At 42.4% G+C, this 24,939-nt stretch overlaps 1 protein-coding gene across 1 annotated transcript; it reads right to left on the bottom strand.

Moving 5' to 3' along the window:
- Positions 1 to 2,651: 2,651 nt before the first annotated feature.
- Positions 2,652 to 16,648, bottom strand: CLDN11 (claudin 11). Its single transcript, XM_074367914.1, has 3 exons — positions 16,162 to 16,648; positions 12,561 to 12,725; positions 2,652 to 3,945 (listed from the first exon to the last, which is right to left on the bottom strand). Exons 1-3 carry the CDS (start codon positions 16,385 to 16,387, stop codon positions 3,713 to 3,715), a joined length of 624 nt encoding a protein of 207 aa, XP_074224015.1. The 5' UTR covers positions 16,388 to 16,648; the 3' UTR covers positions 2,652 to 3,712.
- Between the last annotated feature and the right edge of the window lie 8,291 nt (positions 16,649 to 24,939).

Below are 24,939 nucleotides of genomic sequence, written 5' to 3' on the forward strand. Positions count from 1 at the left end.
AGCACTGATGCTCCCTCTGCCCGGGACCAACCCTACAGTGGCCTCCCTGTCCTCCCAGCATGTGATGTCATGAGCATGAATGTCCTGCCAAACATTTAAGATGTTGCAGTTACATTGTGTACATTGTATAGAGAAACACTGACACGCAGATTTGAAATTAAAAAAAAAGAAAAAAGAAAAAACAGGGCAAGATAAAACCAAACCTTGTTCTATTGTTATCCCTAACCACCAATTCAACACAAATATGTAACTTGTATTCTTAAAGGACACAGTCTTCTTTTTTTTTTTTTTTTTTTTTTTTTTTTTGCTGTCGTTGTAACTGGCATTCATAGATTCAGAGATTTCCTTGAAACATTCTTTCTCTAATTCGGTTTCTATCAAATTCTTAGATAGCGTGAGCAGAACTAGTTCATTTCAAATCAAAGATCCCCTGCATGCAGGTCTCTTCAGAACAGGACAAAGACTCAGGGGAAGCTGGATGTAACTCTCAGTCATCTTGCCTCCGAGGACCATCCAAGAGGGACGAGGGACGGGATTGGCTGCACTACAGAAGGACGTGCGAAAGAGGCCTGCCCTTCACTGTTTATCAAAGTGTGGCAAGGGGACCACCTCGTCAGAATCACCGGGGATGCAGAATAAAAATGCAGACTCTTGGGTACCAACCCACATCTATTGAGTCGGTGTACTGGGTGAAGAGAGAGAATCTGCAATTCACCTGACGTCCCAGTAGTGATTCTTATACTGGAGAACAAAGACTTCACAATTAGACTTAAATCCAATATTAGCTCTATATAGGGGCAACTTGACCTTGACAAATAACCTACACTCTCTACATGTCATTTTCCTCATCTATACACTGGGGACTGTGGGGAGGATTTTAGCACAAAGAGGTCTCAAGAGCAGGACTTAAAAAAAAAAAGAGCAGGACTTCCCTTTTTCCTGTTTTTCAGGAGGAGCTCCTTGGGTCTGCTGTTTTACCTGTGACTGGGGTTACTGTCTTCCTCTGGTGACAATTACTGTCACTGTAAGTGCCAGGTTACAATGGAGCTCTAATGAGGGCAGCTAAAACCATCAAGACTGAGTCCCCCTTTTGTTACTGAGACAGAACGTGTTGTTCTGTAACCGTGCTGTCCAATCCAGCAGCCACTAGCCATCCATGGCCACTGAGCACTTGCAGCATGGCCAGTGTCAATGGAGAGGGACTGTAAGTGTAAAACACGCCCTGGAATCCAAAGACTTAATACAAAAAGAAGAACATAAAATATCCCATTAATAACTGACTATATGAGGATATGATAATATTTTGGATGTACTGGATTAAAATAGAATATATTAAAATTAATTTCATTCATTTGCTTTTAGCTTTTTTAATGTGGCTCCTAGAAAAATTTTAAATCACATGTGTGGCTGATGTTATATTTCTACTGGACAGTGCTCTTCTGGAGGAACAGCTAGCCGCCCCCCCCCCCCCACCGCCCCCCGCCTCGCTCACACTGATAATAAAACCCTGCGCTGGAGTTATGGCCTCCAAAATGGGATTCTCTCACTAGGCGGGCAGCGATCGCTAGGAGAGATTGGGAGCGCCTCTCCTCCTGCTGCAGGGGAAACTGGGGCTCAGGCAGCACACCCCCTCACGTGAGAAGGCAGGCAGCAGCCTCAGAGAAGGAGGCGGGTGAGTGGGCACACGCATCCGTAAGAGGACACTTCCCATTCAAGCCAGCGGTTGTGAGGAGGGCAAGGGATGTGGGGACCTACAGCCCTCCTTGTCCACACCCCTCAGTGCCTCTTGCTCCATTCGTGTCCACGGCCATCGCACTCTGACAAGTTTTTAGGAGGCAGGGACGGCCCTCCAACATCGTCACGTAACTTGTGTCCTTACAAACACTGTATCATAACTCAGCAAATATTTTGGTCAACATGAAGATTGTCTTCTCTCCATAAGTAATTTAGAAATTGTTTCCACTAAGCTATAATCTCCTAATGTACACAAATATCTACAAAAAAATGACTAACCCAAATGGATATTTCCAAAGAGGAAACTTTTGCCAATTATTATACTGTCAGCTAACAAAATTAGTACTTTTGGAAAAATACTGCCAAAATACATTGTAATCTTTTTTTTTTTCTTTTTTAGAGCAGACTCATAACTAGACAGAGTTTCTAGAATAGAAAATAAACAAAAATCAATTCAATATATCTGTCTTTCTTCAAAATTCCCAAATACCTACACACATATGTTTAAGTGAAATGCATGAGGTATTTTTACCTAAAGATCCAATAAAATGAGATTGTTTTATAGTTCCCTTTATACGTAGGCAATTTCTTTACTAAGCGTTCAGAGCAGATAAAGGAGTTTAGCGTGTAATGCTCGGCACTTGGTACACAATGGCTGCCTTTTTATCTATGACAGAGGAGCCATAACATCGCTCCACTTAAGAAACCTAGAGAGCATTTAGGTTACACTTTTATCACCATGCATTACCACCATGATACAGTGAATAAAATATAACTTTTTAATTATTCAGGGCAGTGCAGAATGACTTGTTCTTGAATCACTGTCCAGGTTCCCTATAAATTACTAGTCGAGATTAACGAAAAAATTTCATATTGATGGATGATACCTCTGGATACAACAGAATATTAAAGGCCAGTTTTGCAGACAGTCTGTTATTTTATTGCACAGATTTCATTTAAAGAACAAAATGCACCATCAATGTTTGGAGACTTTGGGGCCTCAGATACTGATACGCCACTAGTGTTTACACCCGTAAAGCCAAATTCAACAGTACAATTTATGTTAAACAATATCACTTCAAGACAGCTAACAGAATGGAAATAGAGAGAAAGGGGGAAAAGCTTTAAAAATGTGTTAAGTTGAAGCATATGCAAGTGTAGGATTAAAAACTACATCATACAAACCTGGAAATCAAACATGTTTTGTGGAATGTCAGAGTTATACTCACTTGTACAGTTACTTATGGTATCATTAAACTCTGTTTGGTTCATTTCCTTCATACTGACGAGTTGAGAATTTCAGGAAAACCATGGTTATAAAAATGATCAATCTTGAAAAAGTATGTACAGATAAATGTAAAACCACAAACTAAAAAACATCCCCACCGCTTGCCCTCAACTTACAAAAGGGAAACTTCCCCGTGGAGGGAAAGTTCCACGATTCCCCTCCCTCCCCCGCCCCATGTCCCCAATTCTGTCTTTTTCTGTTGCTTACAACTAAATGACCTTGGAGCTGAGAGGAGGGAGGGAACAGAGAGGCATCTTTATGCAGCTCCCATTGTCATCTGTAACAGTTTGAAAGTGTCTTTTATTTCTCTACCCACACCCAGCTCAGCAATGTTTGCAAGACATTTAAAATTTAAAGAGAGAGAGGAACTTTTTCTTCATATATATATATGTATATGTATATATGTACATATACATATATATGACAAAAGAATACCTAAGAGAGAAGAGCTAATAGTGGGCAAGACCATGAAAAACATATGTGGCATTATTTGAGCTAAAGATTTCTTGTAAGGCAACAAAAGGAGAGTGGGGTGTTAAGACTACAAAATGCCAGATAGGATGCTTTTTTAGACCTTTGGCTTTGGAGCCTAGCAGAGGAGTGGGCTTCCCACCCCCTCACTGTGGCAAGCAAACCTAGGGCCAGGGGCCCAGTATCGACAGCACCTCCGTGGGCAGGCCAGCAGCTCTCTTATACATGGGCACTCTTGGCATGAGTAGGGGAACTGGAGCCGGAAGAGTAGTAGAAACGGTTTTCACCAAACGACTGGGCATCTCCAGCGCAGCAGACGATGACACAGCCACCCACGAGGCACAGCACAGCACCGATCCAGCCCGCGTACAGGGAGTAGCCAAAGCTCACGATGGTGGTCTCACGGTGGGCGCACACGGGAAACCAGATGGTGGCAACCATGGCACAGAGAGCTGGGGAGACATGGAGAGGGCTGTGACTGGGCATACCCATCACACACCAAGCCGCCAGCAGGCTCCCCTTACTCCACGTACACACCCCTCTGGCTTCCAACCAACTCCCAAAACTCAGTACCTAGAGCTCTGATCCCTCAGGGGCAATCTGAACCTAAAGGTTTGCACCTACAGAATAAGCAGATCAAAAGCTTGTGTCAGACTGCTAGGTCCGTATTTTTTCAACAGGTGGCAGAGACAAAGCAACTCCAATGTAAAAACCTAGAAACAAATCATTTAAGTCCAAAAAATATGTATTTGTATTTACACATGTATCTTGACTATATATACCTATTGATATAATTTTATTATTTCACTTACCTAATTGCATTATAATTATCTCTTTACAAGTTCTGAGTCCCTTGAAGGCCAGGCCCATGTCTTACTTATGTTTGTAAAATCAGTGTTTAGCTAAGCAAGAAGCACATAGTATGTGCTCAGTGTATACCAGTGACATGATGGATGACCTAAGCTATTTAGAAATGAGAAACAAGATGGTGCCCACTTCAATTTGTACTCCATCTTTTCATTTTGGTCAATTCACAGTACAAAGACCCAAGGAAGCTATGCAAATTCCCTTGCTGTGGTGAATACTGCTGGACATCAGTGGAGTATCAGCTAAGAATCTGAGTTTGTATTATGCTGTTCACAATCACAAGATATCAACACACACGAACAGTTCTGAGTAAAAGAAGTTATCCATTGAAGGATTTTTATAATGATGATATTTGTTGTGGGTCACAATGGTAGAACTTTATGGTCTTGCACCAACCAGCCTAACTTTCAGATTTGGTTTAGATTTTAAAGAATCAGATAAGAAACAGCCTCTGCATCATTTAATTCTTCCCCTTCTCCTAAGCAAAGTAACAAAACAGGGCAGGCAGGAGTCTATAAAGACTTAAAAATATTTTAAACCTCTACCCTAGCACTGTCAAATAGACAGTGGGCTACGTGGGCTACTGAAGGTTTCTTATGAGGTAAGTGAGACTGAAAACCAAATTTTAAACTTTAATTAATTTAAATTTAAATGACCACATATGCCTAGTGGCTAATGTACTAAACAACAAAGCTTTAGACAAAGTAACTCCATACTTTTTTTGATATCATCTGATTTCTCACAACTGCAGCAGAACAGAAATTTTAGTCAAAGCTTTAAGTTGGGATGGCACATTAAAGTTGACAGTCCAAAAAAATAATAATGATGATGATGATGATGATGATGATGATGATGATGATGATGTGTCCAATCATTATTCAGAAAGCCTTTAGTAAATTCAAAGCAGTGGGTTTGCTCCAATTGGCTTTCTAACAGCCTAAATTCATTCCATTAATTCTAAACTATTCATACATTTAAAGAGTTTGTACAGATTATCTAAGAAGCTAAAATCTACCCATGTGTTAATGGCTTCATTTTATTTAAAGAGTAAAACACAATCATGCCAGTTTCTGTAAAATTTTTATATGAGGTATCATGAGAAGATGTGTTTTCTTCCTACAAATAGAATATTCTCAAGAAGACCAGTTGATCTGGTCGATTTCCAGCCCAAGGCTTTGACTATGTTGAGATACAGGAAAAGGTATTTTTTTCTCTCCTCCTCTGGACACGGATTCCAAATCTGGCACTCTTGGAGAAGCGCTTGGCTATTGTCATGGTTACACTCTCAACAAAGCATAGAGAGATAACTTTTCTTCATCAGCCAGAGACAAGAACTGTTCTAGATTCTTCATATCAATACACAATCCAGCTACACACACCTATAAGCCAAAAGGAGGCAAAAACAGCAACCTAGCAAGGGTTTCCAAACACTCAAGCTTGATTAGAGGGAAAAGGTGGGGAGAGAAGAGCTGAATTCCATAGGAAAAAAAAAAAAAGACTTGATCCCAAATGATTTGGTTCAAGTCAATCGATTTTTCCTATAAACAATTAACTTGTTTCAAAAGAGGTTATGGTTCAAATTCAGTTTTCTATTTTTCAATTACTGTGTATTTACACATACCACACACACACAAAAGCATTCTCCACATTTCATGTACACCTCACCTAACTTTCAGATTTGGTTCAGATTTTATAGAATAAGATTTTTTTTAATTGCCTGTAATTTCACTGAATTCTTCCCCTTTGCCTAAGCAAAGTAATAAAACAGGTTATCTTCAGGTAGGGAAAGAATCATCCTCAATTTTCCAAAAGTAACCTTCAGGGATTTTGTTAGATTTTATTCCAAAATAATTCACTAGAAAAAGGGAAAAATCAGAAAACTGTCTAAACATTTAAATAATGAACCGATAGGACTGGATGAGTGAATGGGTGGATGGATGGACAGACAGATGGAGAAATGAAAGACCGTCTCATTTCTAGTCTATTCTCCACCTCATCCACACCAAAACTGACTTCCAAAATTATAAAACCTTAATGTGACTTTAACACACTTAAAGCGACAAGCTCTCGATTTACCTCATTGAAGATTTCCTGCTTTTACAAGGCATGCAAGACAAGGCAAATGAGTGCCAGCAGGCTCTTTATTTCCTAGTAGATAATTGAACTCTGGGTGGAATTCCTGTGGCTCTCAAAGATGGACCACATCAAAACCACTGAAAGATGACAGACCGCCACACAACATGAAGGGAAATGAGGGGTTTGCTGGGAACAGTGACCTTCAACTGAACTCACAATGAAGAATGTTTAAAAACTAAAGAAGGAGAGTTTACTCAGCTTCAGCATGATTTAAAGGGAAAAGGGACTATATTTCAATCAGTAAAGTTAAAAATGCAAGTCATACCATACTTAACTAAAAGATGTGAAATATTAATAGAACTGGCAATAATTTTTGGCTTTCTTAAAGACATAGAAGGCCTGCTAGATTTATTTCTATTTGCAGACACACACACACACACACACACACACACACACACACACACACACACACACACAGAGTTTGTAATGATTCTCTACATATTTGGGGAAAAATAAGAAAATGTTCTTTAAAAGTCACAGCTACCTATAAGGTAAGGAAAATTGAAGGAAGATAAAGGGAATTTTTGTTTCTTTTTATGTCATGAGAATTTATTTTTAAATGAAGTCTTTAGAAATAAAAGTAGGGGAATTTTAACATGCAAATTTTTCATTCTTTCTCCCCTTCTACCTTCAGAAGATGCGATAGTTAACTGCACAAGAGGGAAAAAAAATCTGCCACTTGTGGGAGGGTAGAAAGTGAAAATTGGGGATATCTTCATCTTAAAAAACAAAAGAAGAAGGGGGGAAGAAAGCTGCACTGTGTAGGTATAGATCGATCTGGACTGGGTCCTCTCACAAGCAGAATTCCTTGCTTTTCATAGAATAAAATTGTTTGCCTCTTTTGATAAGTTTCAAATAATCTAATGCAATCAGTACTTTAGTTGATAGAAAACAACCTTACTAAAAGTTAGCAATGATCTTGATGTAGCCAAACACAGAAAATATTTGAAAACGCAGTTTTCAAGCAATGAAATGTTAAGTGTAGCTTTTCATCTCTTTAGGGATTATATGACACATGGTACTACATGGAGCTAAATAAATGTGATGAAGTTAAATATAGTTGGTACAGGTATGTTTGGTTTTGGCAGTAACAACTTACAGAGATAGCCAGACAAAGAAGCCCAGAAAGACAGAAGAGCAGTGGACCCTCACATTTCTTCCTTCCTCCAATGAACACATGTCTTCCAGCTTTTGTCACTTTCAGCACTAAGCATTGAAAGGACTTTTAAAAACATCATTTCTAGCACAAAACACTATTTTCATTGAAATCACTTAAATTATTCTGACTTACATTAGTAATACTGGAGGAAAAGAAAAAAAAATCCTCCTTGATCTCATATCTGAGATTGGCTTCAAAAAAAAAAAACATCTGGGGATGGAAGAAAAGGAGAAGTACAAAGACCAAGCACATTGGCCGTGAGTTGATCATTACTGGGAATGAATCTGGGTTCCTGGGCATTCATTATACTATGCTTTCTATGTTTGTGTGTGTTTAAAATTTTCCACAATAAAAACTTTTTAAAAAATCTCCCTCCATTTAACATTTACAATGCACCGAATGCTGTCTTCTATGACTGATGCTATTACATCCCGTGCTGTAACTACCAATTCACTTTAGCTCTTCACAAAGAGGTCAGTTGACTCAAGGCAACAAGCAATGAGATCTCTAACGAGCTGTCGGTTGGAGTCATATGTATTTGTTGTTTTCCTAATAATTTGAAACCAGAGGATTTTTATTTTTCATTTGTCCTTCTCTAAATTTTGACTGAAGAAAACGTAGCTGCCAAAGGACCCACACCTCTTAGACAATGACTTTTATGAAGATCTAATATTTATAACACTCATCAAGTCAGTGGAATATTTGAGTACATTATTTTCCTGGCCTGCTTTCAACATTTTCCCCCTTTATTTCTATTCCACACATCATTATCTCTTTTTTTTCCTATAACACTTTTTCAAAGTCAGCTTTGTGGTTGTCAATTAAAAAAAAAAAAAAAACCACAGAATTTAGAGACAAGAGAGACCTCATAAAGCAGTTAATTCCTCCAGTTTCACTGATAAGGTCATTTTAAGCCACAACCACACCAAGATGCCACATACTTTTCTCTACCCAAATGGAATTTGATTTAGGAACTTGTTTGTGTAAAGCTAATGAGTTTGGAAGAAGACTTTTTCTAACTATTGTCTTAATGCTCCAGGATTAAGGGCATCACTGTTTATTCCACACCCAAGGATTCCCAGTCCCTGAGGACATCTTATTTTGTGTGCATGACAAGCTCAATTTGTCCCACATTTGCATATACCCTTTATTTCACAGCAATTTCATTATTAAGCTATAAGTTTCAAGTTAAAAACTTTTTTTCCAATGCAAATAGGATTCCTGGGGCCATGTTTTTTAAAAGGGGAAGAGAAGACAAAGGATTCCACTTAAGAAGGAAAATACATTTCCTTTCCTTTTGTTCCCTACCCCGTCTCCCCCAGGAACACCCAAATCAAGTACTTCTAACTTACAGCAAAGTGAGAATTAGACTCAGTCAGAACTAAGCTTGAGAATTTTCAGCTGCATAGCTTATGGTGGCTTTTCATAATGGAATAAGCAAAAAACTCAAAACTATTGATCCTACACTCTGGTTTCTACAAAGTAAAGCAAGGAAATAGTTCCATTAGACTAGGCTGTGACCTGGTGTTTCCAGGAACAGCTCACCGTCTCCCCTTACCAGTTCCACGTGTGGAGATGACTCTGCAGAAGTCAGACAGACGGACTACCAGTTGCCTTCTAGGTTAGCTCTCTATTTCCTCTCACTAACAACAGCAGTAAAAAAGCCACCTTTTGCTGAGGACTTATCGCTTATATACATCATTTCCCTATTTTTAGCAACCTCAAAAGTAGACAGTATTGTGCCCATTTTATCTAAAGGCTCAGAGACATGAAGTAACCGCCCCCATTCACACAGCTAGAAAATGGTAGTTCCAAGATCTAGCGCAGTTGGTCTGACTCCAAATGATAAGACACAGCACCCCAGGGCCTAGGTACCTCCTGCCTTGGCAGGGGTTCTTGAAAAGTCACAGATTAGCTTGGCCTCAGATCCATCCTGGATCTGGAAGCCTGCTGCTCCTTGAGCTACTCATCTGGCTTAAGAAGCCGGCAGCATCAGGCTCCCAGTCCCTCCCTCACAGCAGGAACCAAATCCAAACACTGCTGAACTGAGACTGCCAAGAAGATAAAGCTGACATAATTTTTTTAAGCTTTCAGAAAAACAATTAAAGATTTTCAGGCTCAGAAAGAATTGATTTTAATTAATAGTTCTTACAGTTTTCAGACCAAGATGAGTTTTCACCCTGTTTCCAGTTCCCAGGCCCCCACACCCCAGTATGCCTGGTCCCCCTTTGGTGAGGGACCACATCTCAAGTGGAGCACTGTCGGTGACCCCTAGCACCCAGCACTGGCTTCTCCGGGGGCAGCGACAGAGCCCATCCCCAGCGCACAAAGGGAGCCTTCACTCTCTGGCTCCTCCCACCCCCTGCCAGCAGGGGAAACAAGGCACTCGGGCTCCCTGCGGAGAAGACCCAGAGAAGACCAGCAGGTGCCACACTTGAGACAATGAGCTTTACATTTCCAGAGCTAGCTTGGTCCAGTCAAAACAACATCCAACCCAAAGGCAGGTGGTGACACACTGGGAAATAAATCTGGTCGGGAACAATCAATGAGGACATAGGTAACACTGGAGACACAAGGCTACAGGAGGGCCAGGTGCGGTGCTCTCGTCCCCTCCTAACAGCGAGTGGCCAGAACGGGGCAGCCGATCCCTGGGGAATGGGTAGCAGTCACTCAGCACCCCCTCTGTCATTTCCTTCCAGGCAGCAAGCAGAGGAACTCACAGCACTGCCTCCCCTCCTCTCACTTTACTCTCTATGATTCTGTCTGTATCCACCAACCCCCTTGAAAAAGATAAACTTTATTTAATTCAGCTAGGAAGTTCCAAACAATTGGTTGCTATTTTTTTTAAGTAACCCTTATATTCAACTGGACAATTCAATGGTTTTCAGGCTTTTTAAAAATATATTTATTTTATTTGGGGGGGTTATTATGTTTATTTATTTATTTTGATGGAGGTACTGGGGATTGAACCCAGGACCTCATGCATGCTAAGCACACACTCTACAACTGAGCTATACCCTTCCCCCAGGCTTTTTTAAAATACCAATTTGTATGTATGATTTTGCTTTTATATCTTTCTTTTCTACTGGATTTGGGGTTTTTTTTTTTAATGTATTCTCTTACATGTGGGTATTCTGTGACTCTCATATAGAAGGCTGGAATTTCTAAAGGTGACTATTCACCCAACACAACAGACCCATCCTTTGGCTTTGGCTTTGGCTTTGGCTTTGACATCCTCAAAGCCAAAGAGAGAGCCTTGTGGGGCTTCTGTTGGAATGTGAGGAAAGTTACAACCACCAATGTCTCGGATGAGAAGGGTTTCACCTGGATTCTGCAAACCAGTTTACTTGTAGAGCTTTGGTCTCCCTACTGGAAAGGGAGTTCAGATACAAAGATCTGACCACCAAAAAGCATGATGGAAATGGACCCTGTGAGTTGGATGAAGCACATAATGCTGACAGTGTGTTCCATGTGGCACTCACACACACATTCTATGCAGCTGGAACCAAAATGTCCATGCCCAGATTCTCCTCTGGAAATTACAGGTTTTCTGGTCTCTTCACTCCTTTTCATACATACACATCTACACAGACACAAGCCCCTCCTCTAAATTCTCTATGGCTTCACAAGCCCCTAAAAATTTCCATCCCTTTGCAATCAAGGGAAATGGCACCCCTACCTCTCATGTCCCCTCACCTCGGTGTCACTGTGGGTTACCTTCACTAAGTGGCACTGACCCACACAAAACCCTGACTCCTTACCTTTCCCCCTCAAACACATGGCCCAATGCCAGCTGGGGGATGGGAATTCCTTGTCCCAGGAGAATCTGACTTTATATCTAACTCACATCCAGACTAACGTCTTCTCACAGAATTATCAGTGCACTCTGCAACAATAGCTGCTGTTCTTAAAATGCATATCTTCTATTAGGATTTAGAATGTGCTGGTGGAATTAGCCTTCAAAAAAAAAGACTAGAGAGAGATGAAATCACTGATGACAGCAGAGCTAGGAAGACCCTCCCTGGGTTGTTAAATCAAGCCCCCTGCATGCAGGTGTAATCAGAAAAAACTGAACGAGCACACACTGTGTCCTTGACCTGGGCTGTCCCTCTCTCCAATCCATGACCTGACCACCTTCTCTCCAACTGTCAAAACTCATCGCTGGACTCCTCTGCTCTGGGAAGCTCCTCTAGTCTGGGTCAGGTGCCTTCCTATGTGTGTGCACAGCCTGGGTACCTTTTATAGATGAGCACATACCACACTCTACCAAGATGTCCAAGTACATTCAAGGCAGAGATGGCTTTCTTTTTTCCAATATCCCCGGAGCCCACCAGGGTGCCTGGCCCTCAGCAGGTGCTCAATGAATGTTTATTGAATGAAAGATGGAATCATCACCTAGTGATCTTCCACCCTCAACATCTGACTTTTCTCCTGCCCTCCTCTCTCTTGGGTCTTTCTTTATATGTTAACTGAACTTCTCAACACTGGCTGCATATAAACGTCATCTAGGAAGCTTTCAAAAAATATCTTTGCCTGGCCTGATGCCCAGAGATTATGACTCCATTGATCTGCTGTGGGACCTGGGCATGAGTGTTTCCAAAAAGGGATTCCATCGCGAAGCCTGAGTGGAGAACCACTATGTAACTCTCTTCCGTCCTTCTGGTCTCTCTCTTAGCTGTGTCTCAAAATCCTTTTATTTTTGTTGGTTTTTTAACTTATTTTCATGTTCAGTGACCCTTACAGACTACTTATTTCTCTGCATCAACTGCCTAGGAAACATGAAGGGATATACATTGTATCCATGCCTTCCTTGTGCACATCTCTTGAGCTCAGTGAAGCAGTAGCAAAACCTGAGATTCTTTGGGTTCACTCGCAGTTGGGGTGCTCTATAGAAAGCCATCTTACCCAGCAGAATGAGCATGACGCCAGCCAGCTGGGCCCGCCTGTACTTGGCCACGCCTGGCTCATGGCCCATTCGGATGAAGGGGAGAACTGTCAGCAGCAGGAGAATGGCCGGCAGACCCAGGACTGAGGCACCGATCATCAGGGCTCGGCAAGCCTGCACATAGCCTGGAAACAAGAGCACAGATGAGGGGGTTAGGCCATGGGTCCCCTTGGATCCTGAACCCTGCCCCTCGGTAATTCAGCACCATTCGCCTTCCTCCCTCTTGCCCCACTGCAGGACTTAGAATATGTTAAATGGGGTCCAAGATCCCCTCACATGTTCAACTATTAAAGTGACTCTGACAAAAAAGGAGGTTGGGGGCTGGAGAGACAGAAAGGGGATCCCTGGTTTAGACCATTCATCCAAGTGTCCAAGATGAAGGGGCCAAGAGACCAATTACACTATTACATCACCTTGTGAAAGATTCAGATTAAAATTCATATCTTCCAAGCAGTCTTCTGGGATGATCTGTGTCGATTCCAGCCTGCTGTTGATAAGCTCTACCTGTGTGACCTTGGGCAAGTTACTGAACTGCTGTGTCTTGACACTTTCCTCATCTATGGAGTAAAAATAATAATGGTACCTACACTTCTTCCATAGAGTTTGATGAAGATTAAATTAGTTAATTCATGCAGTGCTCAAAACAGTGCCTAGCACATGCTAAATACTCCAGAAAGGTTAGCTATTATTATCGGTATTACTGGCATTATTCTGTGTCAGAGCAGTAGTTTTATCTCCAGGTGTACCACACGATTTTGTCCCTTAACCATGTGCTTTTAATTCACATTGTATATAAACAGTGTGTGGTCCTAAATAGACTAAGCTAAGACTCAGTCTTCCTCTCCTGGTATCTCTCCACAGGCTGTCTTGCTTATGAATCCTGCCCCTATAGGACGTCAGGCTCCATCTCCTGCCTCCACCACTGTGCCCTGGGCCTGCTTCTACAATGATCCATTATCCCTTAAAGGCATGTCTCCAGCCCCAGGGATTCCTGGAGGACAGACACCTGCCTTGGTCTTCATGAGTTAACATAGTGGCCATAACAGATGATGTAAACACACAATTACGAATGAAGGAATTAACAAGTTGAATAAAAAGCATGAAGCAAAACTACCTGAACTTTATACTGTCAAATAAAATGCCAAGTAACTACTTTATTAAGAGACAGATTATAATATGCACAATATTTATGTGAAATAAATCTGATAAGATGCTGGGAGAACATGACAAACTTAAATGTATTGTTTCTCATTAAAACACTCTCCCTTCTTCAAAATAAAGGGGGGAGTTGTACTTATTACTCTCCGTCTTTACTCAGAAAAAAGGAGAGCTAGTGGCCTGGAGGAGGCAGAGTTCATGGCAAAGCCAAAAACGAGCCCCAGCTTCCGCCACCCGTGCCAGGACCCTCATACCAAACCTGGCCAGCCTACCTTGTGCACCAAGACCCAACTGCAAGACTGTCTCTTAGTAGGATGTGTTTTGCCAGAATTTAGACTCCACAAGGACACTCTTCCAACCATTTCCCATCTCAGTTTCTTCTGAATTAAGGGTAATCAATCAAGTATTTGTTAACTTGAACACCCCCAGAAAGGAGCCATAGGGTGTCTGACACAAGACCTCTAACCATAGTTCTATGCCACTGTGGCTGGTCGGAGAGCCAGAGCTGGGACAAAGGAGAGAGTCAACTAGAGACCTGGGTTCTGAAATTCACGGTGCAGGCTATCCACATGCTAGGTGCCAAAGCCATGTCTGAGAATCTAAAGATGGAGACTGAGATCTGTCCCTGTCCCCACCTAGAGTGTGAGGGATGGGACTGCAGGAAGGGATAGGCCCTCCCTAAAATGTACTCCATCTGCGGGATGGTCTATGTTCTCTGAAAATAAACCACTTGGCACTAAATGCTCAGCAAACTTAACTTCAGGAGAGGGAAGCAGAGAAGAATTTTATGTGACAGTCAGAGTCCTGCAAATTCCATGCCCAGATTTAATAAAAATTATAGCTACCATTTTTAGAGCATTTACTACATCTAAGGAGGTTAACATTTCTCATCTCGTGTAATCCTTCAAACAATTCTGAAAGACAGGTGGTTGGTTTGATTTTAATTTTTAAAAGAAGACAACTGCAGTCCATAGAGGTTAGTTTCTTGTCCCAAATCCTCAGACTGTGAGCACTGAGACAGGTCTACCAACAGCAGCTTTAACTTAAGGTGGGCAAGTTAAAGGGATCTCTTGACCTCTGTCATCCTGAAAGTTAAAAATGCAGGGCAGGGCAAAATGGAGCACACACCTGCCGTGCATCAGGGGCACTGCCGGTGCAGGGGAAGATGTGAAGAGGGTAGGAAGCCATCCATATCTTTGGGGAACTTTAAATGCGGTAGAACTTGACTCACAAACAACGAACAAAAAAGTTGAAACGTGCACTGATGGGGATAAGTGTCAAACACCAGGGCAGCAAGGAGGAAGTGGGGATAGAATCCGACTACAGGGGCCTGGAAATAGGAAGCACTTGAGGGGAGGCTTAAGGAAGGGCAGAGTCTCAGGAAGCTAAAGACTCATTCGGGAGAAGGCGCAAAGCAAGTGGCTTCCAGACTGCCGGCCTCAGGGCCCAGTTACTCTGCTCGTTAAGAAAACCGGGATAGGCCTTTAAGGGCGCACCATCGTTAAAGGCTAGCCGGACAGAAGACAGCCAGGCTTAGGCCCAGGACCGGGATAAACCAAGATTCCAAGCAGAAACCCGAAGGGGCGCCCCCGACCTTGCCAAATCATCCAACTGGCTCGAGGTTTAAATCTGAATTGAAACTTGCCCAGAAGTTTTCAACGGGGCATTAGGTGAGGATAGGGCCCCCGGCTGGCGTCAGGGGAGTGAAGACCAGGCAACTGTCTCTCTCTTCCTCACTCCGAGGCACAGCTGGAGGCGAGGAGGCGGCCCTTTCCCCAGGGTAAGGGGGCCCTCCCAGGGGCGCCCGCTCTTCCCTCTGGGACCCCGGAGTGTGGGGGCGGGAAGGAGAGTCACCGCAGGCCCGCGGGCCGACGCCCCCACTGCGACGGCAAAGGACTGGGAAAGTGAGATAGGCCCGGGGTCTGCGGGAACCGACCTGATGCAGCTAGGAGGGCCCTAACTTGGACAGGGAAACAGCCTGCGCCTGTTCGGATCGCCGGAATGCTTTCCTCTCGTTCCTCCTCGCCTCTGCGGTGGATTCTAAGGCGGGATGAAGCACTGCTAATCCATCGACAGTGGGAGCATGGGGAGGCGGGGCGACGGTAAAAAACTGGCACGGAGTTCCAACTATGTGACTATGTCTCAGTTCATTACCTTCTCAGGGTGACTCGGCCAGTGGCCACCACTGTCATCTCAAATTCCAGATAAGAAAACCGAGGCTGACAGAAGTTAAGTTCAGGGCTGCCTAATTCCGCCACAGCAAAGCGGAACTGAAGGTGTCAAAATGTGCCCCAAAGTCTTCCAGCCCCCAAATGTTTCTGTGAACGCCGCCTAATGCCCCCTCCCCCGTCTGCCTGGAGAGTAAGGGTTTAGGAGCAGCCACTTGCAAGGCGGGGTCCTTACCCGGCAGGATGAGAATATCCACCAGGGGCTTGCAGTGGTACAGCCCAGTGGCCATGACGCAGTCGGCCCACAGCCCCTTTGAGCCCAGCTCGTCCAGCTTGCGGCAGGTGGGGATGGTGTAACCGCAGGTCACCACCCAGTCATTGGTGGACGTGGTAACGATGATGCCGATCCAACCCACGAAGCTCGTGACGAAGCCCACTACCAGCAGGCATGTGGCCACCATCGTGGCCAGCGTGGAGTCCCCACGCCTCGCCGCTCACTAGCTGTGCTCGCGCCCGGGATGGACGGCGCCTGCCCTGGTCCTCCCGCTCCCGCGCTCGCGAGCCGCTGGCCGGCGACGGCGCGATGCGGGACGCTGGAGGCGGCGAGAGGCCACGAGACGCTGCGAGCCCAGCTGCGACGGCGCGAGCGGCGCACGGCGGGGACAGCGACGGGCGCAAAGCTCGGACAGCAGCTAGGCTGGGCAGCGCACCCCTGCCCCCCTTCTTAAGCCCCGCAGACCCGGCAGGCGAGCGCCAATCCGCGGCGGCCTCGGGTCGAGACGGCCAATCGGGGGGCGGGGTCCAGAGAGGGGTGTGGAGGGGAGCCGGGTTAGGCAGGGGGGCCAATCCCGCAGCCCGCCCGCCGGCGTCGCGCGGTTAGAGTTGGAAAGTAAAATATTTCGATCCAGGTCCAAGCAAAGGAGGGCCCGCGTCGGGCGCGAGTTGTATTTTGCTGCGAATTATTTCTCTTCTTGCTGCTTCATTCTCATCTCAGTCCTTGAGTCTCCGCTTCGCTCCATCCCTGCTCAATTTCTGCCTACCCGCTCCTTCCTCCCAGCTGAGAGCAGGGACCGTGGTACTCCCTAGGGTGCCAGTTTCTCCTCGCCCAGGATTGTAACTGATGAGATGAGCATTGCCCTAAGGAACAGATGCGAAGCATTCAGCACACCATGGTTATTGGTAGAAAGAAAATGATCCTTTCCCCGTGGTCGAAAATCTTTAGAGGCGGCCATGGCCATGGTAATGGTAACAACAATAGCAACTCACATATATGCATCTGTGTCACGTACTGTGTGCTTGACTTTGTGTATTATCTCATTTAATTCTCTTAACAACCCTCTGTGAACAAATGTCACACATGATATTCATGGACAAACAGCAGAGGGTAAGTTGCCCTAGTTCACATAGCAAGGAAGGAGTAGACTCCACGGGCCCATCTAACTCCTCCTCACTAACCATTCCTGGGAACCTGTCCTGATGATCACTTTCTGAAAATTCCTAAAGTGTTCGATTTCGACATTAAAAGCTACTTACTATAAATAAGTTAGTATCTGTACTCCACTGAGAACACTGTGTAGCCTAGAGTGGTCTGCAAGGGTAAGCTATCATCTTCATCATCACCACCACCACCACCATCGTCGCCATCATCATCAGCTTCAAGACACCTTTTCTCCATGCATTCAAATAAGATCCATTACATGTACTTTTGTATCAAGTGGAGAAGTCCTCCTTGGGCTATATTTACATTAAACAGTTTTAACTCCCTTTGATACAGTTGGGTTATCAACAATCATGAGATTTAAAGGTGAGAAGGATTTCAGTAAGCATGAAACTTCCTACTCAACACTCTGAGAGATGGATCATAAATCACAGGTACTAACCTTTCCTATATTTATGCTGAGTGTCAGGGCAAATCACCCTGTTTTCCAGGGAAAACTGGCCTCGAGGAGACCCCAAAGAAACCAGGTGCACAGACTGAAAAGGCTCTGTAATAGATGACAGAGTGTCAAGAACCAGAGCAGCAATAATCACCCAGGAGAGAATGCAGGCCAGGCTGCCTGGCTGCAACTCCTGTCTCAACCGTTTACTACCCGTGGGTTCAAGTTACGTCACCTCTCTAGGCCTCAGTTTCCTCATTTGTAAAATGAGAATTAAAATCGTGCCTAACTCATAGGTTTCTTGATGATTATGTGATTATGTGTGCACATACAGAGCTTTAAACAATGTCTGGTACAAAGTAAGGCCTCAGGGAACCTGGGCCACTATTACACATGATATACAAATATGATGATTCAGAGCTTTTGCTTTTGCACTCTTATGGATTCACACAAGTTTGATTTGTGGAAACTACTATATTACAGGAAGATGTCCCTTTTTCAGCGAGTCATTGTGTTCGGGGGCATTTCATCACCAGGGTCTATTGACCTGACTGTTTTCAGGTATTTCCTTACAACATAAAAAAAAGAGCTTTGGTATGAAGTACAACACGAAATACAAAACAAAAGCAACATCAGTTTATTGAAAAAGCAGGTCTGAAATCTGCACTACTGTGACTCCATGAGCATTTGATATTCTAATGATAAAAATTCAACCAATCATAATTCAGCAAAGCCCAGATCACCCACAGGTCACACACAGAGGCATCTGTAGAGTCAGGTTTCAGAACTCAGGCACTAACTGGCAGAAAGAGTTGTGAAGTTAAGATCTTGGGTTGTAACTTCCTGAGTTCATATTCCAACTTTATCAGTTGGGCTATCCCTTAACCTATGTGACTGTCGGGTTTTTCATCTATTAAGTCAGAATAGCAGATGCTCCCATAGGGTCATTGTGAGAATTATTAAGTGAGATAACTTTTACAAAGTACGTAGCACAGTGCCCAGCACAGGTGGGCACTCTTTAATGTTGTCTACTGTTGGTATTATTCATAAGCAATACAGAAAGATTGGAAATATGAGTTGCCTTTGATAAAGACTAAAACTAAAATGATTAGGTTGTTATTATCATTATCTATTAATGGGAGAAAAAATCCCAAGATGAAGGTCTAAACGATCACAGCATAGATATACAAAAGGCCACTCAAGGGAGGCCAGCAAAGTATACCTGTGTGACTCAATTAGCCATAAATAGAGTGTGTCCCTTGGAAAGGAAGTTGGGCAGCCATGGAAGCACAGAGAAGTGGCAAGAAGCAGAGAGGCCCTGAGAATCCTCTACTGTCCATAGGATGTGGAGGCAACATTGTGGCCACAGAATCTGAGGGTGTGGTCCCTTTGGCAAGGTTCCCTGTAAAGTGGGGATGTCCCTCAGGCTGTCTTAGCCAAAGGGCTTTTCCTAACAGCATCCACATTCTTTGGCTGTGACTCTACTTCCCTAGCCCTCCTTGTGGTTAGAATCTGACTTCCCACATAGCATAACTTAATAAACTGACATTCCAGGTCTACCACAGTCCCAGGCACCCCGTTAGTTGTGAGAATCAGTCTCTCAGGGTCCAGTTACCCCTGATAAATATCAACAATGGATCTGCAGACCTCCCAGACAAAGGCTTTTCCAGTTAACTTTCTCTTAGAAAATCCTGCCATGCCATCTCTTCACATTTCTATAGTATATATCAGAACTAGTAAGGTATATGTGAAATCTAATTCCAGGCCTTCCAATCCTAAATTCAATGTTCTTTCCATTTTGGAAAATCTAAGAAGCATCTTTCCTATGGGCTTGAGCATAAATTCCTCAACCTTATTCTTATTCAAAGAGCTTTAAAGGGGAGATTTAGAAAGACAGTCAGTGTCCTAAACCCCAGATGTGCACTGAACAAAGGAAACAGACTGGTTAACTGTTCTTTCTACCATTACACCTAAAAATAGTTAATAAAACTAAGTGTGAAGTAAAACTGAGTGAAGTAAGCCAGAAAGAGAAAGAAAAAATCACATTATATCACTTATATGTGGAATCTAAAAAAAAAAATACAAACAAACTTATTTACAAAACAGAAACAGACTCACAGACATAAAAAACAAACTTATGGTTACCAAAGGAGGAAGGGGGTGGGAAGGGATAAATTGGGAGTTTTTGAGATTTGTAGATACTAACTAATATATATAAAATAGATAAACAAGTTCATACCTTATAGCATAGGAAACTGTATCTAATATCTTGTAGTAACCTATGGCGAAAAAGAATATGAAAACGAATATATGTATTTTCATGTATGACTGAAGCATTATGCTGTACACCAGAAATTGACTCAACATTGTAAACTGACTATACTTCAATAAAAATACATAGATTAAAAAAAAAAGAAACAGCCTGAGCGTTGGAGCACAAATGCATGTCATACTGGCAAACGTGTTTGCAGACAAGTGCTCATTGAAAGCAAAGCTTGGGCCAAAGGAGTGGACTCACAGTGCCTACTAGTGGTTTTCTTCTATCATTGCATAGCTGATAAAAACATTTTCTGTGTAAAAGGGCCTATGACTTGTAGGCAAACATGATTAACCGCAAATTCCAAATGTGTTATCACTATATCCAAATGGAATGAAATCTGTGAAAGATTTCCTCATATATTAAGAAAGATGCATCTCTTTAGGAAACTAAGCATGAAAACATAGGACATACATGGGCAAGGGCAGAGGGAAGACCTCTCTTGGTCTCTGAAACCATCTGCTGTGCTTGGTAAAGTGGAGATTTCTTCAGTAGGAGGGAGGTGTGCTACTCGGGTCCCAAGCAGGAAAAGCTCTGATTACCTCGAGACACTGACATCAGTCAAGGTCTCTCCATCAAGAGAAGAGCAGCACATTCACAAATAACTTCCATCTAGAATTTCAAATTCCACTAGTGAAAATTTTGCCTTTTTAGGGTCCTATTTCTTGGCCTTCATGGTGCAATTAAAATACCATTCTTTCAGAAGCCATGTTATTCCAAATTTCCCCTTTGTCCACTTGGAGATAAAGCAAAATGATGAAAAGTTTTACTTGGAGTGTTAGGTTTGAGTCTTTTCCAGAATGTTTTCTCTCTCTGCTTTCAAAGAGCCAATTCTCTTTATCTGCTTCTCTACCAGAAGTTTCAGATGGTACGATGTCTAATCCAAGCAATGAGATCACACTTTCTGAAGAGCAGTAAAAGTCCTTAGTTTTAGCTCAAACTGGAGGTCACATTTTCTGAAAATATAATAGAAATATGGTATGTAAGGATGAAAGGGAAATTAACTAGAAAGTCACACCATTAAATTTGCTTGGATATCAAGAAGAGGTGTTTGCATTTAGCTATCTAAGACAACAAAACGCAGAGCAACTTGTCTTTAAGTCTTTGACTGAAAATGTATGAATTATAAAGTGACTAAAACTATCACGTCTCCTCTTATTATTCACTCAGTACATAATATAAAATCACAAATTATGTTACCAACACTATACTATTCCGTAAAAAAAATGGCTAGAAGAGAAGCTCATGTCTCAATTATACCAATAGTTTTGTTTCTTTGTTTCTTACATAAATAAAGATCCTATTTTATGAAATTAGCCTGAATGGGAACATTCATGGACACTGAGATCCAAGGGGGATATCAGAGCAGGGAGGTCAAAGGCACTGTATTGGAATCTTGGCTCCATTACTTACTAGTTGTGTGGCCTTGGGCAAGTTATTTAACCTCTCTGTTAAGTAACTCTGTTTAGTAACTAATGTTCTGTTTCCTGCCAGTAAAATGGTCTTTAAAATAGTAATTTTTTCATGATAGCTATGAGAATTGAATGCATTACTGCATGTAAAATGCTTGGAGCAGTGCCTAACACAGATAATATTCAATAAATATTAGCTTTTATACCAAAACTAGTTAATCAGTTGATTGTAAACCTACCTGAAATCAATATAATCTTAACCTTCATATTACACAGCAGTGAAATTTAAAACATTTCATAGTCTGATAGCAAAAGTACAAGAATTTGAAAGGAAAGCAAATGCCATTTCTTCCTCTAATTACAAGTCCTTTTTAACAGCTAAGATATTTCTAGTCACTCTCCTTTTTTTGACATTAAGATTTGACAACTAAATAGTTCTTTTTTAATCCACTGATGATGTTTTTGCAGGAATTAGCTCGGCCACTGGGGGGCTCTCACAGTCTCTCGTTAGTGCTATTTAAAAGTGATTCACTGAAAATAAAACAAAGAACAACCGTTACAAAATACCAGTAACACAACTGATAAACCCCTTTTCAAAAGTAATTCAGCAGCATATAGCAAACAGAATAGTATACGTATATTCTTTGACCCAGCTTCTAAAATTCTATCTAAAAAATTATTATGAAAGTGCTCAATTAACTTTTTCAATTTATATTTCAATTCAGTGTTCAAGAAGTAGATGATCTGTTACAAAACATTAATTTCAAAATGTAAATTTTTCAATTTTATTTCAAAATATCTGTAGAGTTGGAGACTGGTTTTTGAATATATAGAAATATATTTGGAAAATAGATACTGAAATATGAACGAGCAGCTCCTTGGCGCAGCGAGACTGAGGGGCTTTTCCCTCTTCTGTCCTTTAGGCGTTTTCCAATTTTCCATAATGAACATGAGTTGATTTTAAAGTGAGAGGAAAAAAAGTTTTTCATTTAAAGTATTTTTGATATTTTAAAGTATTTTATAAGGGACTACAGAGAGTACTCATGTGACCATCCTGATAATTATGTTACTACCTCACTGGTGGCCCTCTTTACCTTCAGCAAAGTTCAAACCCTTTAGGATGGAACATCAAACAGGCCCTTTATGACTCAAACCCCTCGACAAGCTCCCTTCCACCGTGCAGCCCCTACTCCAAGCAGTGTCCACACCAGTCATAAGGAACTCCTTGGCAGTTCCTCATAGAGGAACGTCACACTTTCTCATCCCCTACGTTTTATACCTGCTCTTAATTCTGTAAGAAGTGACCTTTTCACCCAGCTACTTTCCAGTCAGCCAAAATTAGCCCAAGAACCTCCCATGACAGGACTTTCCTACCTCTTCCTATGAAGTTCTGAAGGGTTCCCATAACACCTTGTGCATGCATTTATCAAAAGATAAATTACCCAGATTATCCTATTTAGTTTCTAATTTAACCGTGTGAATTGTCGTCTCAGAAAGTATAACTTTGCATTCATTACTAGCCTCCAACTATCCTCACGCAGATCCTTCTGCCTAGAATTCTTTCCAACATGGCCACAGCCCTCTCTCTCCAGCTCACATCCCTCAAAGTTCCATCCAAAACTTATGTGGAATAGGAACACTTCTCACCCTCCAGGTGGAGTGAAGTCTACTCCTCCTGTCCCCCTAGCCCTCTGTATAGGACTTAGCCATGCTGCTTTAAAATTATCTATTCAGCTGGCCAGGAGATCCTCAAAGGCAGAAGCTGTGCCTGACTCATTCCAGTAAGTCCAACATCTAGCAGAGTATCAGTGACAGACCAGAGCAAACAGTAATCATTGTTATCTGAGCTAAACACCTTCTTTTAAAACTTTCCAAACTAAAGTTCTAGTTTTAATGTCTAAAACACTGTGGTTTTAACCAAGATGATTCTGGAGGGAAGTCCTGGTCCTGTCCTGTGGTAAGCAGCCTCTAAGATGAGTCCCAGTGACCCCCACCTCCTGATTGTCACACTCTTGTGTAGTTCCTCCCCCAATGTTCCAGGGTGAGTCTGTAAGAACAAGAGCATAGGACAGAAGTGATGGTATATCACTTGCAAGATTAGGTTATAAAAAGACTGTGGCTAAATAAAAGAGTGGTAAGAAAAATGATGAACTACGAAACTCCAAGCCCTCATTCTCCACAGCAGCATCCAAAAAAGAGAGAGACAGAATGCTGGGACCAACTTTGTTGATGCTCTGGAAAATAGTCAAAGGTTTATAGCAATCAAACCAACACACAATCAAGGAAAAGCCATTCGTAAAGCTAGGAAATACAACTTTTTATTTCATAATTAGAGCTAAGATTTAGAATGCAAGCACCTGAAGATAGAAACAGTGTTTTATTTTACCTTCACACTGAAGTACTTGGTGAGACAGAAAGAAACCTGACCAAGGAACAGGAACACCAATTTTCCATGAAGTGAAAGAGATTCTAAGAGTATTGGGTGCTTAAGCTCAGAGTCAAGTCTTGGCATGTCAGAATCTTAATCAGGAATAAAAATTCTTCCCCGTGTCAGTAAGCAATATCCCAGGAAGTTCCCTACTTACAAATGGTTTGTGTTACAAAGTTTTGTTTGGAAATTAAAATGGAGAAACAATCATATAAAAAAAATTACAGAGTCACTGATGAAATAATTGAGAAAATTTGCAATGCAAAAACGTTATATACAAAGCTCTGAGTCAGGGTTTCTGCTGAGCAGGATGGTGGTGCCTTTTTAAAAATTCTTTTCCTAATGCTTGGGGATTATTCTGATTTGTGGGGCTTCTTCACGAGGTAGAAGGCAGAAACTTGGTTCCCTTCCTTGTAGCAAGGGTCTCAGATTTCCCCTCCTCTCTATTTATATTCTAATGAGAAGGACCTGGGGAAGGAGGAGGCGTGTGGAGCACATTCTGGTGAACCGGGCAGCAGTGAGGTCCAGCTTTAAAGAAGCAGGTATCTGGGTGGAGCCCGTTACCCAGCTCTGGTGACTGGGGGCCATTCCCTTGAGCCCAGTGCCCGGAACAGTAGGACCCCCATCAGAGCAATGGTGGTGTAATTTGTCAGCAGTTCCTGACTGCATAGCCTCCTAACCTGACTTTGAGACCCTCTCTCAGACATTGTACAAACTGCTGACTCTTCTTTAATCAATTCCTTTCATATTAAAACTAACTAGAGTGGGTTCCACTATTTGCAACTACAATATCTGATGTAGTTTCTTCCCCAGTGATGTTTGGGATGACTCGCTTAGCAGCAGGGTGGGGGTACATGATCTTTTCCTTGTCTTTGCCCACAAGCTGCATTGATTCCACACACCAGAGTTAAACAAAGTTGCAGGTATTTTTGCGTCAGTCCCAGAAGCAGCCTGTGAAATGGAAAGGACATTGGATCCG

Source organism: Camelus bactrianus, chromosome 1 (genome assembly GCF_048773025.1).
Source record: "Camelus bactrianus isolate YW-2024 breed Bactrian camel chromosome 1, ASM4877302v1, whole genome shotgun sequence".
In the NCBI taxonomy this organism is placed as follows: Eukaryota; Metazoa; Chordata; class Mammalia; order Artiodactyla; family Camelidae; genus Camelus; species Camelus bactrianus.

Excerpts from the sequence above, each read along its gene's own strand:
- CLDN11 (XM_074367914.1), bottom strand. The coding sequence starts at position 16,387 with ATGGTGGCCACATGCCTGCTGGTAGTGGGCTTCGTCACGAGCTTCGTG. Across the intron at positions 12,726-16,161 it reads GGATATTCTCATCCTGCCGG|GCTATGTGCAGGCTTGCCGA; the intron begins GTAAGGACCCCG and ends TCTTGTTTCCAG. Across the intron at positions 3,946-12,560 it reads CGTCATGCTCATTCTGCTGG|CTCTCTGTGCCATGGTTGCC; the intron begins GTAAGATGGCTT and ends ATGTCTCCCCAG.